Source organism: Cheilinus undulatus, linkage group 18 (genome assembly GCF_018320785.1).
Source record: "Cheilinus undulatus linkage group 18, ASM1832078v1, whole genome shotgun sequence".
Classification (NCBI taxonomy): Eukaryota; Metazoa; Chordata; class Actinopteri; order Labriformes; family Labridae; genus Cheilinus; species Cheilinus undulatus.
In genome coordinates, this window is record NC_054882.1 from 30,688,327 (window position 1) to 30,707,833 (window position 19,507).

Genomic DNA, 19,507 nt, shown 5'->3' on the forward strand with positions numbered 1-19,507 from the left:
CTTCTTGGAAAGTGTGATTTTCCTGCCTGAGAATCAAATCAAAAGATCTGTTGCCTCCATTTGTTTTCCACCATCCAGGATGCAGCATATTAGTTTAGTTTTATGGACAGCAAAGAATCAAAGAATTACAGTATGTCACTAAAACACAGGGACTTATACCAGCTTAAAATTTACTTCACTTTGAAATAAACTACTAATAAACATGTTGTTTGGACCCAAGCATTTATTTTATTTTAGCTAATTTGAAAGTCTGGCCTCTGAAGTGCCTGTTATGATCAAATCTGGCCCTTGTAAAAATGTGGTTGATGACCCCTGCTTTATAGCATTGGGCAGGTGCTGAGTGTTAATGGCAGGGGGAAACTACAACAGCTAAAGAAAAAGTACTGGTAAATGTGTTATATGGTTTAAGTTACTCTTAGCGACTAAGTCTAAAGTGACAGTTCTCCGCTAAGTTACAGCTGACCTCATGCTTTTCATGCTGTAGAGGTCATATGTGAAGCCAGCTGAGCCCTGCTGTGTCCTTAATCATTACAAAACCAGCAAAAATCGAACAGTACAAGTGTTGTAAAGCAGGCAGATGTTTTACTGCTTCAGAGGTGAGCTCTTTGTCCTCCTGTCGGCTCCTGACACAGTATTAAGGAGGGAATTTATGATTAGGCCCTAAGTGCCCGTCTATGGCAGCCAAGCGGCGTCTACTGAGCCACTGTAGCAATGATTTATTACCGATAAGTCTGATAAATGAGGAATCGAATACAAGTTTGGTCGATGGGCTTTTGAGTCTTTTTTCCCTGTGTTGCTCTGTTAGACGAATCTTAACTTTTTTGCTGTGTGATAGTCTGTGGGGAGAAGGAACGCTTTTCTGCTGACTTTTAAAAGTCTGGGAACTTTTCTTTCTCTAGTTTGGCGCCCTTAAAAACCCAAAGTCCGCTTTGAAGCACCGACATAGACAATGAAGTCAAGTTAAAACCTCAAAAAAAAAACTCTGTGGAACAGGGAGAAGATTTTAATTAAATTATTTTATATCTTTCAGGTTCTGTTCTCCTAAATGGAGGGGGTTTAAGTTTATTTTAAACGGCCTGTTGATAGATAAAACGTTTAACATAACTTAACGGAAACGTTAATGCAGGAGGTCTGTGCATTAATTTAAAAGTCGCGAGAAATAAAATTAGCCCATTTCCGTTGAATTAAACGACACTATCAGAAGTCTTTTTCAAACTCATAGCAAAACTTATCGTGTAAATATGCGATACACTTTTTCAAATATACGTCATTCTGGCTACGCACAATTTACCGGAAATATATCTCTGAAAGGAAACGGAAAGGGAATCAAACCTGCAAAACTTCAGCAAAGTAAAATAAAAGTTTTTTAAAAACCAACTTTCTCCTCATGTTGAAACACATTTATAATCAAGTATTGTCGCTTTTCACACTCAGTAAGAAACAGTGAAACTACCTTGAGACGTCCATCCTTTTGAAAATATTTTATTTCGATAGACAACAACGATATACACATACAATCAAAGCGCTATAAAAGCCAACATTTAAGAAAAATAACTTGTCCTTAAAAAAGATTGCATCTAAGGTAAGAGCTTTACGTTTTTTTTTCTTTTACAAGAGCTGTGGAGATTAAAGATTAAACCCGACCCACGACATTTATCACAACTCAGACTGTAAATTTGACCCAAAAACATTTTGGCTATACGACATGTAAACTGCCAGAACGATTCACAGAAAAAAAAAAATCACAACAAACACAACAATAAGTTACATAAAATAATTAGAATAAATAAATAAATATGATGAAAAATATTGCAACAATCTTCAATAATAATAATAATAATAATAAAATATGTGCCAGCTTTCAAAATTAAACAGTCTATGTTGACTTTTTTAAGGCAGTTATACAGCAGGATTTGGATGTGTATGTAGGCTATCTCGGACTAGGCTTTATTGTATACTAAAGGCATTTGTGGTTCTACTAAAGAGGGAATGTTTCATTCACTCGTTTTCCCCATCAGTACAAAGTTGGTACGTTTAGTCATTCACAAACTAGCATAAAGCTACAGTGACAGAGCAATCACGGTCGGTGAATCGAGAAGGCTTTAATGGGAAAAAGGATTTCTGAGGATTTAAAGACATTTCTTAGGTCTAGAAGCTATCATTGAACACATGTGCTGTCCTAGAAAAATACCCTTTAACAGTCAAACTAACGCTTTGTACTCTTTTTTTTTTCTTGATAAACTAATTTGAGAAAGAAAATCTCAAAATAGGCCTATATGTAAGTCAAATATAGAGAGAAGCATTCAACAATCACTGATTGGCATGGAAAAGACACCTCATGAAACACCACTTAAACATCAAACCGCCCTGCCCTTCATTGGCCTAAAGTTATGGCAGTGAGTATCACAAACTCTCTTTTCTCTTTTTTTCTTTTTTTTTCACCCCCAAAGCCATTTTTTCTTCTTTCTTTCTTTTTTTTCTTCTCCCCCGTTAAAGGCACAAGTTAAGTTTTCAGCAGGCAGGGCGCACCGGCATTTGGAGCAGGATCACCTGCCGGTTCTCCGAGGGGTGGCACTTGTTAATGTGCCTGGTGAGCCCCGGCGAGCTGTAAAGGGTGGCGGGGCAGTATTTGCACGGGTAGATCTGGGAGGAGTGCATGAGGCGCAGGTGTCTCTCCTGGCCGGCTCTGCTGGTGAAACTCTCTCCGCACACCGGGCACAGCAGGCAGTCCACAGGGCTCAGATTGAGTGGGCTTTGGTTCGAGGCTTCCTCTGAGGATGATGATGATGATGCTGAGGAGGAGGAGGAGGAGGAGGAGGAGAAAGAGGATGGGACCTGGGGCTGCTCTGCCGCGCGGTCGCTGGTTTGAAACCCGTGCTCCTCCAGCACTTTCTTTTGCAGGGCCTGGTGTCCCATGATGTGTTTTCTTAGGTATGCCTGTCGTTTAAACCTCTTCCCGCAGAACTGGCAGTCATAGGAACCGTCTTCAGAGCCCGACTCGGACAGACCTGGACTCGGGGTGTCTCTGTCACTCATGTCTTTGGCTTCGTCGGAGACTGACTTGATACCCAGCGGAGGCATTTTGGCCATTTCAGCTTTGATGCCCTGTGCGGGGCACATCGCCGGTGCGCCGGTGTTCCTCGGTTTGTGCCAGCGGCGGTGAGAGGCGAGGTTTGCCGGGCAGCTGAACATCTTGTCGCACTCGGGGCACCGGTACTCCACCCTGACGATACGGGAGCACTTGTGCTGAGCCAGAGAGAAAGGATCCGCGTACGCCTCTTTGCACAGCTGACACACAAACTCCCCTAAAGGCTTGTTCCCCCCTGAGGACTGCGCCCTCGGCTTCATCTCCACTGGCCCCTCTTTGATTTTGAGACCAAGCACCGGAGAAGTCGTCACCTCGTCTTCAAAGTTGAGTTTTCTGATGGCTTTGGGTTTCTTGGGTGCAGGTTTAGATTTGCGTTCTGCGCCGTCGGCTGCGGGTCTTTTGGTACCGACCCGGTTGCTCGGTGCCGGGAGACTGCTGCTGGTGGTCCCGCTGCGGCTGCTGTTGCTGGTGCCTATTTTCAGGTCGACCGGAGCGTACAGGAGATGGTCCAGGCCGGAGAGGGAGGCAGGTGTAGGGAATGACTCTGCAGAAATGGGAGAGCCCAGATTGAAACTTCGCTCAAAATATCCCCTGTCGTGCTCCTTGCTGATGGGCCGGGTGGGGCTGTAGAGGGCTTGGCACACCGCTTCTGGGTTGCCGAACTGCGCCGGCTTCTCTAGTCTTGGCACCGGAGCCTCGGCTGCTGTGAAATCCGGTGATGCTGCGGCGCGGTCCGGACTGGACGCCACGGACATCGGCGGGGAGGGGTCCGTGTGACTCGGCAAGGCAGCTGGGGTGGGATGCTCCTGATGGTCATCTTCGTCTGTCCGAGTCCTGTAGGATACATGTGCAGATTTCTTGTTTCTTTTTACTAGGAATCCTTTGGGCATCTTGGCGAGTTTCGGTGGAAAGGCACTTCGGGGAGGTGGGTCAAGTCTCGAGTATCCAGGTTTGTTAAAAATATGGCAACTCTTGAAGCTTGTGGGACTTTATCTCCCCAGTATATCGATCCTTCTGTTGCTGAAATGTTTTCGTCTCCAAGGCATAGCTCCACTCTTTTTATGCCGGAATGATGCTATTGTTCTCGCCCCCCCTGTTGCAGCATCTCCGACCAATCAGATGAAAGCAAGATCCCAGAGGATTTGATTGTGGGAGGGCTTAGAGCCTGGGTTTGGTGGATTTCGTTGGAGGATGTGCAGATAGCTTAGCAGATGCACTGGCGGTTTATTACATTAATGTGTGCGCTCAGCCCCTCCCTGACAGAGGCACACGCCGGGACCCTCCTCTTTTTACGGTCTGATGGGCCCCTATACAACTGCACACGTGCCACGGCTTTGTGGCTCTCCTCTGGGGGGCCCCGACACTGCCAATAGGAAATGTCCGTCACTGCCACAGTCCTCACAATTCAGAATTAAGACGGGTTGAAAAATGAAAACAAAAATAGGTGTTAGCCTATATTAAGGTTCTGCTGCGCTGCTGTTTAAAGGCGCAATCCACTCAAAACAGAAATAAAACTACATGCTTTTATTTCAGGGTTTAAATATTTCCCTCTATACACCGGTCTTTTTTAAATCCAGACTCCAGTCACTTTTACGCACGACCTTTACGCGCATGGCACTCTCCAATAAACCAACCAACTTTTATGGAGCTTTATTTTATTATGCCTTAAATAAACACTATACAGGCAGTGCTTCTTTATTTTAGGGCACGTGTCTGTCTCGGTAGTTTAACTCGACATATAAATCAGACATCTCGCTGCATACATAAGTAATAAGAAGGCCCTCTGGTCTTTGTGCACAATAGCCACGTCTGCCCGTGCCTGGATATCCCTGTCTTTTTTTTTTTTTTTTTTTTTTTTTTTTTTCGTTTGAAAGGCAAATTGACCTCTTAACTGTGAAACGGGACTCACGGCCAATCTGGCCCACAGCTAGACGCGTGCTGGGCGGAATCAGTGCTCCAGACAAAGAAGGCCGCGTTCCGGGCTTGAGTTGTAAAATGCTGTTAATGCATACAAAGCTCAAATGACGCTGCTGCTGTTGCCAGTGTCTGCCTGGAACTTTTTGATTGTGCAAATTGTTATTTCCCTTTGCGCATTCAACTTTAAAGATCTCGGTTTGTGTTTATTCTACTGCTAATTCTTTAAGTTTAGATGCTGTGTGGTTTGTACTGTCTTCATTATTCCTCCAATACTTTAGGAGTCTCTCTTCTTTCTTGCACACAAAGACATTTTTTACAACACAAATGTGGCCCATTTCTTTACCAGCCCCCTGTGGTTTTCTGTGCATACCTCGTATATTGTGTATTTGCCCTTTTTTTCGTTCTAATGGTTAAATGTGGGCTGCAGTGCGCCACTTGGCAGAGTGCATTCTTTTTTCCTTTCAGTCGGCAGACCAGGGAGGAATTAATCTCCATCGTCGTACATTGTTCCCCTCATTTGCATAAAGCTGCAGTATGACCAAGTCAAATAATTACACAATCGGAGCTGAGCCGCAGGCCTGCGCCTTCCTTTCAATAGGCCTCTGTGTCCCCGTGCCTTCTCACCTGCCTGAAAGCACACCGTTATTTTGCTAAGACAGGGTTCAGTGACACATTTGATCAACCAAATTATTTTTCAGTCGCTCTTCAAAAGAAAAGATTGAAACTGGGGAAAAAAACTTTTATGTTTAAAGTGATTAAAGTTTTATTTTGAAAGTACGCCAGTTTGGTGAAAACCGCGTTTCCTGAACGTTCTTACGCAAGCACGTCCTGAGTCGTTGTTGATGTTTTAACGCATTTTTACGCGTAGCCTCCCTGATTTGCTTTCAAATAAAACTTTATTTAAACTTCCTCTTACAGCGTGCCGCCTTGTCTCTGACTTGTTGTCTTTCAGTCTGCATCTATTAGTCGTGGTTTGTTGGGGCTACAAGCTTTGATGGCATTTTAACGAGTTCCTCTTTCCCCCGTGATAATTTCTGTGGAGCGCGTGGGTCGGGTTGCTTGTGTTTGCTGTGAGGACGCATGCGCGTGTTTGATCAGTGGCGCGTGCTGCCCTGGCGGACTGGAAGCATAGGCGCCTCATTAACATACAGCTGCAGCTGCTTTAAGGCTGGATCAACTCTCCTCCTAAACCTTATCACATGCTATGGGGTTTTAAATGTTCTCTCATTTTCTTACTCACCAGAAAACATGCTTTAATTGAGTTTCCAGATGAAAATATAAAAATAACATTTAAAAAAGTGAGTTAAAAGCGTATTTGTCAGCCTAAGTATGTGGATATTTCCTCAGATAGTCTCTTTAATGAAGCTTTGGCTGATTTCTTTCTGATGTTTTAGCTGTAAGGCCGAGAAGATTACAGCCTCTGAGCTCCTTGCTGGACACTTACTTCATTGCACCACCTACAGGATGAAGATTTAACCCTTAAACAGAACAAGTTTACCCCTCCACTATTACCTGCACAGTATGCATTCAAACAGGCTGTTTCTGCCTCACTTCTCTCATATCAGCCTGAGAGCTGTAGGATTATTTTACAAAAATCACATTACCTTTATTCTCCCCACACATGTAGAGAAACCTCCTTTACTTCCCACGTGAATGATTGGCTCCATGTGCTTTGCCAACCTGAGCCAATTTGAAAGAGCGATAGGACATGACTGTAATTGGTGCTCACTACATGGCCACCTTCAATGCATTGTCAATCAATTATTGTAATGGATTAGCTGAGGTCCTATTCTGGCTGGGTGTAATCTGATAGAGGGGTCTTTCAGCACCATGGAGAGAGCCAGCAAGGGACCCAGATTTAATCAGGCCGGCTGTGGACACAGCACAGCCTCCGCTTTAGCCTTTGTCCCTGAAACTGAGAGCAGGCATGCACCAAAAAGAGAACAATGAGGACCGAAACAAAAGTGCCAGATTTTAATGAAGTGATTGGTTTTTAAATGTAGTTCTATATGGGCAGGTTAAAACACATCTGAACTGAAAGGACAGAGCTCAGCCTCCGTCCTGATCATGATATACATTACTGCCGGGTTTTCATGGGAGAGATTTGTTTTGATTTGACACCATATGAATTAAAATGATTCATCAATGCGTGGAGTGACGGTGACAAAATAAAACACTATCTTCAGTGTCATATAAAATGAAAGGCAAGATTTCAGTGCAGAGTCAAAAAGAGTGGATTAAAACACTGGTGTAATTAACTTTTCTGCTTTGTGAATGAATTCTCTTCTCCCATCTGTGACACATTGCCAGAGACAGTACTTCATAGAAACCATCAGTTGAAAATCTCAGTGACAACAAAACTGCTGTTTGGCTGCACTTGTAAAGAGCAACAGAGAAAAAAAGGTTTGTTTGAGCCTCTAGTCAGTATGAAGCTTGCAGCAGACGAATGGGGAAATTGCTTGTTTGGCCATGAGAGTAACATAGTGGTCACTGTCTAGACTTTAAGTGTACTTTAGAAGGATGCCCATGAGAGCAGGTTACACTGAAAAGCCCCGTAAAGTGGTATGGCTCAGAGCTTAAGCCTAATGGACCTCGGTGTTGACTGGGAATGTCCCTGATGACATCTGTACTTTGACAATGATGCTGATGACCCTGTGCAGACCAGGACAATCACGGTTGTGCTTTTAATGGAGTTTCTGAAAACATTTAGTAGAACTGGCTACTCAAATGATATTTTTTTGCAAACTTAATGTGAATATGGTTGAAGTATTTACCCATTTGGATGTTTTAACCTTTAATTGATTTTAGAACTCAATCGTGGTCAATATAATGTGGCTTTAAAACAACTCTTTAATTTCAAAGTGAAAACTGATATCCACAAAGTAATGTCAATAAAAAATATGTTGTAACATATGAGTAAATTGAGTCTGTCTGAAGTGATTGTTGTATAAGGACACCTGTGTCTGGAAGGTCCGGTCACAGGTTTATTAGAATTCCTGGCTGCCGTTACACCATGAAGACAAAAGAACACACCAAACTGAGAAAAAAAGGTTATTGAAAAGCATAATTAAGGGGATGGATACAAAGACATTCCAAGGCACTGAACATCCCCCGGAGTTCAGTCAAATCCATCATCAAGAAATAGATGGAATAGGGCACATGTGTAAATCTGCCTAGATCAGGCTGTCCTCACAAACTGAGTTACTGTGCAAGAAAGAGACTAGTGAGAGAGACCACCAAGACACCTATGACTACTCTGAAGGAGTTACAGCTGAGATGGGAGACTCTGCAGACAACAGCTGTTGCCCAGGATCCTTGCCAGTCAAAGCTGTAAGGGATAGTGGCAAAGAGAAAGCCACTGTTGAAGAAAACTCCTATTAAATCTTGACTAGAGTTCTCCAAAAGGCATGTGGGAGACTCCACGATCAAGTGGATTAAAGTTCTTTGGTCTGATGAGACTAAAATGATGCTTTTTGGCCATGAGGTAAGACGCAATGTCTGGCAGTCACCACTGTGCTGCACATCACCACTAACACACCACGCCTGCTGTGAAGCACAGTGTTGGCAGCATCATGCTGTGGGGATGCTTCTCGGCAGCCGGCCCTGGAAGGCTTGTAAAGGTAGAGGGAAAAATAAACTGCAAAATATAGGAAAATCCTGGAGGAAAATGTTTTTCAGTCTGCAAAAGAACTACCATTTGGGAGAAGATTTATTTTAAAATTTTCAAATTTATTTCCAACCGGACAATGACCTGAAACATACAGCGAAAGCCGCACAGAAATGGTTTAAAGACAACAAGGTGAATGTTGTGTAGTAGCCGAGTCAAAGCCAAGACCTCAATCCAAGAGAGAATTTGTGGCTGGACTTGGAAAAGGGCTGTTCATGTGGAGTAAAATTAGAGTGTCCAGATGTGCAAGCCTGATTGAGACCTATCCACACAGACTCAGTGCTGTGATTAAGGATGCATCTACTAAATACTGACTTGAAGGGGCTGAATATCTATGTAGTCACTTATATAACATTACATATTTTTATTTAAATGACATTACTTTGTAGAAATCTGTTTCCACTTTGACATTAAATAGTTTTTTGTAACTTTTTTTGTCAAAAAAGCCAAACTATACTGACCATGACTAATTTAGAAAATCAGTTAAAGGGGGTGAAAACTTCCCAGGCACTGTAAATGTGATATCCGGCACTGACAGAGGATGTTTATGACTTCAGGGAAAACCATAGGTTCTAACTACTGTTGCTTATGCACAGACATATGAACAACGGCTTGAAAGAGGGAAACAGATTTTATTTCCTTGTAAGGAGGCTCTTATTTAGAGGAGGCCTTCCTGCATATCAGGCATATCACTTGTTGGCGTCCCAGGGGCATGTTTAGCCATAATTTACTCATCAAAAACATCAGAGCGTCTCTCGATAATCGCCACAGTCCATTGGTTGTTTGGGGTAGAGTCCCCTGGCAGAAAGCATGCCCTGGAATGTTAAACACTAATTCACCTCTGAGCTGTGGAGGTGGATAAAGTGATTGTTCTATCTGGTAGCTGATTAAAACAGCTCTGGCCTGTTTCTCCCCTCTGCGTTCACCTCTGACGTCCACCACATTCATTTCTGTATTCATGAGCGGATGAGAAAGAGCAGGCAGAGCGGCTGTCGTATTACAGATAATAAGGCCAGCGGGCACCACATTCGCTGCCACAGGTTTCCCCCTGCCCTGGCTCATTCAATTACTTCACAAGAGTCCTCTGAGGCACAGCTGCACTATGGGGGTGAAGAGGAGTAAATTGAGGTACATTCATGTAGACACACACACACACCTCAATGACACAAAGAAGTGGAAGAGGCACACATGCTGAAGCAGGAGAAGCCAGCATAGAAAGGATCTCACAGACAGGCATTTGGGTTAGTAGTCAATAGGTTTCTCACACTAGTAAACAACGGGGAGAAAAAAGGTCCACCCTGTGTTGCTCACTAGCTCCCTGAAGATTGTAATGATACTGATAATGACTCCATGTAAGAAAAATGAAATCAAGGCCATTGCTCACAGACTGCTTATATGAGGTCACCATTATCTTGATGAACGTGTAGACAGCAGCTGTATCATTGAGGAGCATGAAGGATGGACTCTGGCAGAGCTAATGGGCCATATCCTTAATCTATTGACATATGGAGCTACACGTTCCTCATCCTCCTCATAGACTTTTCATCTCTTAACTAGAGTAGAAATCTCTTATTATACATGAATGTCCTCTATATCACATTACTATGCACAATGCTTGAATGTAAACCAGATCTGTGCAAGTTTTCCACTGGTGTCGTCTTTCTGGAATAACATGGTTGCTGTCCATGGTTCTGAAAAACTAAGCGGCAGCTGTCCCTAACTGATCCAGACTATTTACACACAGGGCCATAGAGAAATATTGACTTAATAGAAATATTTGTCCAGAAAATCTCATTGAGATTAAAAATCTCTTTTTCAAGTGTCCTGGTCAAGACAGGAGCTAAGAAATGAAGGAAGAAGACAGAATAGCCTTGATAAAAATGTGCCAGTGTTTTAGTGTAGACAAAGACGACCATCAAATATGATCATGCAACAAACAGTGATGGATGAGAGCTTTTAAATTAGTGATAACCCTTATAGCCCTGTTTACACTGTGTCTAGAGAATTGGATCTCAACTGGTGGGTTGTGACCCAAAATTGGGCCGTTGAACCCTTTACATGGGTCACAATTGACTGCCTGGAAAGAAGATTTGCACCAGAAACTTTTTGAAAACACGCTTGTTTTGTTCCTCTTTCTTTGGTTTGTCACGTTTTCATACTGTCAGTGGTCCAGACAGTCCATGATGACAACACCGGCCACCACAGAGTTAGGTTTATCCAGACCACCTCAAGAATTTGGGAGTGGTCCTGATCTTAACCCCATTGAACATTTGCTGGATCAGCTTGGGCGTGCTGTTCATGCCAGAGTGACCAAAACAACCACGTTGGCTGATGCCATCCCACAGCAGAGTGTGACCAGACTGGTGACCACCATGAGGAGGCTTCCTGGGAAATCTAACCATCCAACCCAAAATCCTTAACAATGATTGGTTGTTTTTTGTCTTTGTCAGAGTTAAGAGTCATGCAAAAACTATTTTGGCTGCTGGAAGCTTTCAGTGCTCTTGCACTCATTTCATTTCGTCAGTACTTTAATTATTCTAATTCTTAATGAACACACAAACTTCATGCTGCCTGCAAAAATCAGTGCACCATTTGGCCTGAAACATTTTTTCCCTGCTATTCAAGATAAAGCCTGGCACATTGGCCCATTTAATTACATTTTGGGGTTTCAACAGTTCCAAAATACAATTTTAAGACTTTTCACAATTTGTGAAAAAGCTCATTGGCTGATGTCACATTTGAAAAGAACCATGGGATCTTGCTGACCATAAACTGGGCTCATCAGTTTCTAATCCCATCATGTATTAGATTACCACTCAGGCCTGCCACAGAATTGGCAGGGCCCCTGAAAAACCCAGTAATTGGGCTCCACCCAGCTGTGATTTATAGATGGTATCAATGTATGGATATATGGATGAATGGACCCCCCCCCCCCCTTAAAAAATTAAATAATCGATCAGACAATGCATTTTGTATTTACTTGGGTTGTCTTTGTGAAATATAAAAATTGGTTTGATGATCTGAAACATTTAAGAGTGATAAACGTGCAAAAACACCAGGAATCAGAAAGGGGGCAAATACCTTTTCATGGCACTGTATGTGTGTTGGGTCATCCTGTCTAACATTAACCTCATTTAGAAGTGGAGAAGCATGTAAAGTTATTGGGTTCTGATTATTTATACATGCCACTTTTGATGGTATCACTTTTACATGCTGTTAATCACTATTTTTTCCTATTTTGCTACGTGTGCTTCCACATTAAAACCCTTTCTTGCCACTTTTAGCCAATTTTTGTGATTTTTAACCATTTCACTACTTAAGCGGTCCATTTTTACCACTTTGGTCCATTTGTGGCACTTTTAACTTCTTATCTCTATTTTAATCAACAATTTTTCCCACTTTTGACTGTTTTTTGCCACTTTCATCTGCTTTTGACATTTTGTCAACCCATTTTTCCCACTTTTGAACTTCTTTTTACTACAACTATTTTTGCTGTTTTTAACCACTTTTACTACTTTTTAACTGATTTTCACCATTTTTGCTGCCCATTTTTGCCACTTTAGACTAAATCTTAGCCACTTTTACCTACTTTTCACCATTTTTGCCACGAGTTTGTCACTTTATGCCGTGTTTTACCACTTTTACCAGCTTTTAACCATTTGTACCTCACACTTTTCAACTTTTAGCCAATTTTGCCAGTTACTACTATCTTAATCTGTACTTGCTGCTTATCCCTTTTTTGCCTCTTTTTAAACGTCTCTACACCAGTTTTCAACCCATTTTTGCCACTTCTTAACTGCTTTTCACCATTTTTACTTCCCAGTTTTGCCACTTTTGATTGCTTTTTACCACTTTTATCTGTTTTTACCATTTTTGCTACCCATTTTTGCTAACTCTTGCTAACTGCTTCTACCAATTTTGCCACTATTTTGTCACTTTATGCCATTTTTGCCACATTTACCTGCTTTTAACGATTTGTATCCACCATTTTTCAACTTTTAGCCAATTTTAGCCACTTTTCCCCGTCTTAATCCATACTTGCTGCTTATCCTTTTTTGCCTTTTTTAACCTTTACACCAACTTTAGACTAATGTTTGCCACTTTTTAACTGTTTTTCACCATTTCAACTTCCCATTGTTGCCACTACAACCCAATTTTTTTGCCACTTTAGACCCATTTTTGCAGTCTTTCACCACTTTTCTCCAATTATTTCTGCCCATTTTCCCCACTTTTTGCACATCTTCTCCATTGTTCTGGGATAGTTTAATAATTTTTTCCCTCAAAGTTATTTCAGTTCCTTCTACTTTACTCTCTGGTATCCTGACGTTTGTGCACATCATTGCTGAGGTATAAAGTCTGACATTATTTTCTAAATGGTTTAGTCAAAGTGCCTATACACATTGATAACATCACAAATAAAAGGTAATTCTGTTTTAACATAGTGGGTTTACATTTTTAAAGGTTCTATATCGTACTGCAGCATAAATAAAGGAAAACATTTTTATGTTTCTTGATAGAAGTGCTTACTATCAGGTTGAATCTAAAATATGGTTATCACAGATTAACTTTATAATGGATCATGATTATCCTGACCTCTATGGGCCAACTACTTGGCTGGGCCCTAGAAAGCTCTCCTCTTTATTCCTCCTTGCGGGCGGCCTTGTTAGCATTGCAATAATTCTTGCTAAGGAGTTTGTTATTGTATATCCAAAATGTCCAAACATTTCATTTAGGCTTGACTATCACGGGCTAAGCTTATTTCATTCATTTCTTCTTGTTTATGTTGTGAAGTAAATACAGAAAGCCTTAAATGAGTCTGAAAAATGTTAGAAAAATTCAGGGCTCAAGTATTTAAGTGCATCATTGACATGTATACAGCTCTAGAAGAACCTTTCGTTGACCTTTGACTTCAGAATGCCACATTTTCCCAACCAAGAATTCCCAGGGCTGGCACACTCTTCATTAGATGGCATGATTTGCATTCTCTTATAATTGTGCTGCTTCCTTGATTATTAAATGATCACCCTAATTAGGGAGAATAATAGGGTTAATCAGGCTCTGCTCATCACACTTATTATTATTCCTGCTAAAAATGAAGGAAAAAGATACAGTACTTGATTAATTATATCAGCCTTTTCATCAGCTGGGCTACCATTCCCCCCTCTGAAATTAATATCATGTTGTAAATGGAAGGAAGGAGCTGGCCGGACACAGACAGATGAAAGATTTCACTCAAATTAATTAAGCACTAATTATGCGGTGGGAGTTGGGAGCAGTTTGCATAATGAGCTCTATCAAAAGAGATCAGTCATGGAGAGGGTCTGTAGAGTTTCTATACAGCCTTCAGATGATACACAGACGCCACAGTACGGCATAAAGAGGGATAATAGAGAAGTGGGAAGAGGGTTAAAACACTTGGTGGATTGAGTCGTGATGTTGAGGAGTGTTTTGTTTGGTTTGTCAACACACTGTGATTCAGAATCTTTCTTGCCCTGCATGTTTTTGTGATTTTAGTTTAGAGATGTTACATTTGTCCTGAAGCTATCTGTGCCTATTTTTGTCTCTTAAGCATGAGATAATGAATTCCCTTTTTCAGCAAGAGGGAAAAAGAACAGAATGTCCCTTTAAATTTGAGCTACAACCTGCATCCATGCTTCAGGGAGCTTTAAAGACACTAATCACCCCTCATTTTGAATCTTGTGGTGCTCAGTTATTGTTGACCAAGGACTAAATTGTCTTAGACAATGGCTAGAGGGATTTAACGGGCAGAAACTCTTTGTCTTAATCGCCTGTTTAATCACAGCCACTGTGTGGTGTATGGAGTTGAGTTACTTGAACTGATTTGTGCCACAGCAGCAGCAATCATACATAGGCTAATCAGGGTGCACAGCCCGATACTGCCCTTCAAGGTCTCCGAGTGGAATTACAAAGACTATGATTAGTTAATCAAATGAAGAACCCAATGTCCTTTCTTTATTTGTGTATACACCTTGTCTAAATGGAAATTGTACAGCAAATGCACTTCCACAAGGACACATCTACATGTGAATGATCCTCTTTAAGCCCTTGGCAATGAATAGAGAATAAGATCTTTCAAACACAATCATCATGTTATGGCATCATGCAGGCTTTGACATATCTGAATGATATTTGTTGTCAATGCTCATGTGAATGATGCAATCACTCAGTCTGTTGTGAAGTGAATGAGGGAGCACCTAGACACTAACTCTCCTGATGAACAAGATGGTGTGAGGCAGAATGTCAAGACTTTTATTTAGAGTATGGAGAAGCAGGGGGGCAGGGAATGTAAGACAACATATGGTGAAGAAATTAATACAATGAATGCACCAGAATCTTATGGCTCTTAATCTCCTTTGCACTTATGTTTTAGTCCTTGATTGTTCGACTCAATTTTCATTTATTTACTTCACAGAAATTATTTTAAACATAAATGTCACCCAAAGTAGTCCGACTTCAGTCACTGCAATAGTAATGACTTGGTGTATATTAAAGGACTCTGATCTGCATACCATCACTGATGGTGAACCCTGGGAGCTGTCTAATTGAGTGGGTAACTTCACTCATGGTGCAAAAGTGTCTAATACCCAACAGCATTCTGGGAAACTCTGCGGATTAAGGTATGTCTTCTGTCAAATAGGCCGTTGTCGAATTGGCCTACTGCATACTCCTGCCAAACGCAGTATGCAGTATGTATTACGCACTGTGTACTGTGTTCGACAGTAGTATGTGGTATGACTGCCAGTCAGACGTTATTGTGTAGTATGCTTGGCCCGGTTTAGCTGGTTTCCGGTATACAGAAGTACGTCATACCCTGGTCAATTGCAGATGACGCTACTGTGTTTTCCATCCATTTACGTACAGAAAAAATCTGGAAAGTGTTTTTATTTGATTTTTCGGGATATTTATAGCCGTTGTTTTTAGCTAGACATGTATAGTGCAGTGAGAGGACACACTTGACAGCACCTTTCCGGCCGTTACGAGCTGTAACAGCAAAACAAAAACATCAGTGACCTTATTACAACTTATTTTGCTATAGTTCATGTTAAAAAGGTAAAGATAAAAGGTAATGGCACTTTTTGTAATCGTCAGCCGCTCCGGTGAAAGTTTTGCCACTCTCCACCATTACGAACTCGGATCCAGTGCTTTGCATTGTGGGTAACGGTAGGCGAAGCAGACTGGTCTGATGCATACTGTGAAATTTTCCCGAATCAGTACATCATCAAGGTATTTATAGCATACTGCAACTTTCCCATTTGTTTGCATACTGCATACTGCGTACTACATTTTGGGCAAATCACTACGCGCTGCTTGTATAGAAAGCGAATTCAAAGATGGCCATAAATTGTGTACAATGACAAAAAATGTATTGATCGAGAACTCCCAGAAGGAAACAAATCATGAGTCAGAAATTGCAGGCCAACATCAGTAGTAAGACAACAACAAATTCTTCCTGGAAATATTTTGCTCACTATTTCACCTTCTGGCCAGACATGAACTTGCTATTTCACCTTGTGCTTACGTATACATTTAGCTGGTTCATGCTACTGGAGGATACCTCTAGAGAGCACAACAGAGAGCTCTGGCCGTAAACAACTACCTGATGTATGGGATGTAAACAACCAGGGTTGGGAAGAGTACTCAAGTAAAAGTACATTTACTTCAATTAAAATGTACTAGAAATTGAGAATACAGCATACAGCAAGTTCAGACTGGCCATGGAGTCAAGTGGTGCCATACTTGAGATCAGCTGCTTAGCCAGCTGATTCACTTCTATTCATGCTATTGGCTAATGAAACTCATGCTGCCATATTTAAACTGCGCTGGCTTGGCTATGCTTTGCTGCTCCTTCAGTGCTTTTTGCAACTCTCCTCCAACCCCAGTTCTCCTTTATTCTGCTTCTGACTCAGTCAATGTCATTCTGTTGTCACTGATGCCTGCTCAGCTCCCTTAGACCTTCTTTGTATGCACAGGAAGGCAAGGACATGTGCTGTGCATGTGGATATCAGAGTTAACAAATGACTTCTAAGGAAGGCCCATTTACAGGACCTTTCAGGAGCCAACTGGTCGGGCCTGCCCCTGCCCCTCTTTTTCCAATGCTCCCATGGTCCTTGACGTTACAAAGGCTTCTAGAAAAACTTGCCCATGCGAAATGGAACGGCCCTTCAAGTTCCTGATGTGCCATCGGTAGTCAACAACATTTACTTAAACAGACAAAACAACAATACTGTACATTTCTACCATGAGAAGTATTGTTTAAATGCTTGTTTGAAATCAAACATTATCCATTTGAAGGGCTATATACCCCCAACACTTCTCTCTACCCCTCTATTCCAGAAAAATTGGGACACCCTACCCCAGAGAACTGTCTGAAGTTTAATTCTTAAGTTACATCACATAGGCAGGGTAGAAATTTGATGAAAAGGTTTACAATAGAAAGTAAGCATTTTCAAACAAAGAAGCAACAATTAGGGTCAAAGATATTAATTTATTCACAAAAATGCTGAAAATTGTATTTCTACAACAATGTTAAAAGTCTTTTTTCTACTGCAGTGAGTGCATGAGCGCTTAAGTAGTGTCAGCACCTTGGGTTAGCAAATACTGCTACATAGGCACTGCTCTATAACACCAGTCCACACATAAAAGATTATTTTTTCTTTAAGTTCAGCATTGAGCCATTCAAATGGTTCATATGGTTTGATAAACACCTGAACATTTAGTAAATAACACGTTACAGTAAACTCTGCTGTTCTGACCAGTTTACCTCATAAGCATACATAACAGCACATTCATTTTATAACATTCACCAACACTTGAAAATTATATTGTCATTTTTTTGCATCATAGCAAACCTTTCACTCACACACCACCTTCTGTCAGACATGCTGTTAGACATTGTGACTGTTGTTCCTAAGCAGAAAAGAATTTCCCTCCATTGCTTTGTGATAACTTCCTTCCAGGGGTGGCAGACTTGACCCGCTCACTCCTCTGAGAATCACCTCTATTATTCGTCTGTGACAGCAGCCCTTTCGAGGGTGGGGGGCTCACTGAAAGTTACCGGGTCGTGGATGTCCCAATCCATCTCTGTCTGCACGGCGATTGATTGTGATTTAGCGCGTGGGGCAGGAGATGGTGGGCTTCCATTCTGATGAGCGATATGTGGAGACCCTTTGACTCCCAGCACATGGCAAGCAGAGGCAGGGCTATGATGAGGGGTCAGAGGCAGCTGGTGGGGGTAACTAGCATGGATTTGGGGGTTGGATGGATCACAAGATAGAAGGTGTCAAAGATCCAGGACAAGGCCACCCAACCAACTGCCCGAGTCTATCACGTAGCCCATCCATCACCCGTTGGCTTTGTGGTTAGCATAACAGTTGTGAGCTAATCTTTTAATCATCAGAGATAGTGGAATGACAGTGACACAGCAAACTCAGGAGAGTTACATTTTTGGTGTTTCTTATGCTCTGGATTGCTTCAAATCACACAAGATATACTCTCCTGGATGTGACACTGAAAATGTTATTTATCACACTCCACATACTAAATGCGTTAAAACAAACAAAAAAATGCATCTTTATTTTAGCAATATTTCCATTTTAGTGATTATTCCATATTTACACCTTACTGTGTTAATATGATGATAACACTGATGGTTGAAAAGAGAGTGAGAGTAATTTCTAACACTACGAAGAAGTGTTGAGATACACAGCAGGAACTGGAGTTTAGATTTTTTGTTGTTAAACATTTCAGAGTTGATTTTAGATTTAAAAATGTAATTTTAACACCATTCTGAGTGAAATGGTTTTCAGTGGAGTTATTTGACAGTGTTGATCCATCAGTGTTAGTCCAACTCCTTAGAGAGTCAATTGTTCTAAGCTCCATCCACTGCCATTTCAAATCTGGGGGGTATTTAGGTGGAGTTTTCCCATCATGCCCTTTAGCAGAGTGTTTAGACTTGTTTTATATGACTTAATGAGTGTTTACATGTGTTACGACGTTGCCTGTATTACAGTAATCACTGCTGGGATTCCTTTGCTTCTGTCTCTGGTGGATTATTGTTCCTTTCTATGTTAGACACTTTTGCACCATGAATGAAGTTATCCACTCTGATAGGGAGTTCCAACCTGTGAAAATGTTTTAAGCAAAGCTATATGTGAGAGGTTGTCCTTAACTGAGTAAGTACCCATTCAGCATGTCCTTGTGGGCCCCACATGAACTATATGTGGGCTACAGTATGGGTCCCATGTGGGTTTGTCCATTGGTTCCATGGTGGCCCCACCTGTGATTGCCCATGTGAACTGCAAATGTGGATCAGTCCCATATAGGCCCCACCTAAAGACCCAAGATAGATCCTACTTTTAGTAAGCATGGGCAATTGCACGAATCTCTGGATGGGGCCTATATGGGTCAGTGTCAATATTAACTCTGACAGTGTTAAATTGACTACATAGATTTTACTGTGTTCCAGCAGCTTATGCTTTATGCATTTATGCTGCTTTATGCCAGCAGTGTGAAATGAGCGGAGATTTCCTTTCCAGGACATCTGATGAAAATAAAAATGATTCTAGTATCTCAGATCAAACCATAAAGGTTTACATTTTGGTAATATAACATATATGTTGGAACATCGGTTAATGGTTACATCTCAGCTAACCCTTTTTGATATGGCGACTGCCACTGACAGTATCCAAATGTGACCAGTTAGGGTTTGTCCATGTTTATACAGTCTATGAGTTACACACATATGAACAATAAAGCTGACAGGATGCTTTGAAATGTTCAGAGGATTTTACATTCTGAAGAAAACAAATGGGACA

The 19,507-nt window shown here is 41.5% G+C and overlaps 1 protein-coding gene across 1 annotated transcript; it reads right to left on the minus strand.

Moving 5' to 3' along the window:
* Positions 1–1,880: 1,880 nt before the first annotated feature.
* insm1b (insulinoma-associated 1b) lies at positions 1,881–3,978 on the minus strand. Its single transcript, XM_041813313.1, has one exon. It carries the CDS (start codon positions 3,976–3,978, stop codon positions 2,512–2,514), a length of 1,467 nt encoding a protein of 488 aa, XP_041669247.1. The 3' UTR covers positions 1,881–2,511.
* Between the last annotated feature and the right edge of the window lie 15,529 nt (positions 3,979–19,507).

What these genes read in the sequence shown, in the direction of transcription:
- insm1b (XM_041813313.1), bottom strand. Translation starts at nt 3,978, where the DNA reads ATGCCCAAAGGATTCCTAGTAAAAAGAAACAAGAAATCTGCACATGTA.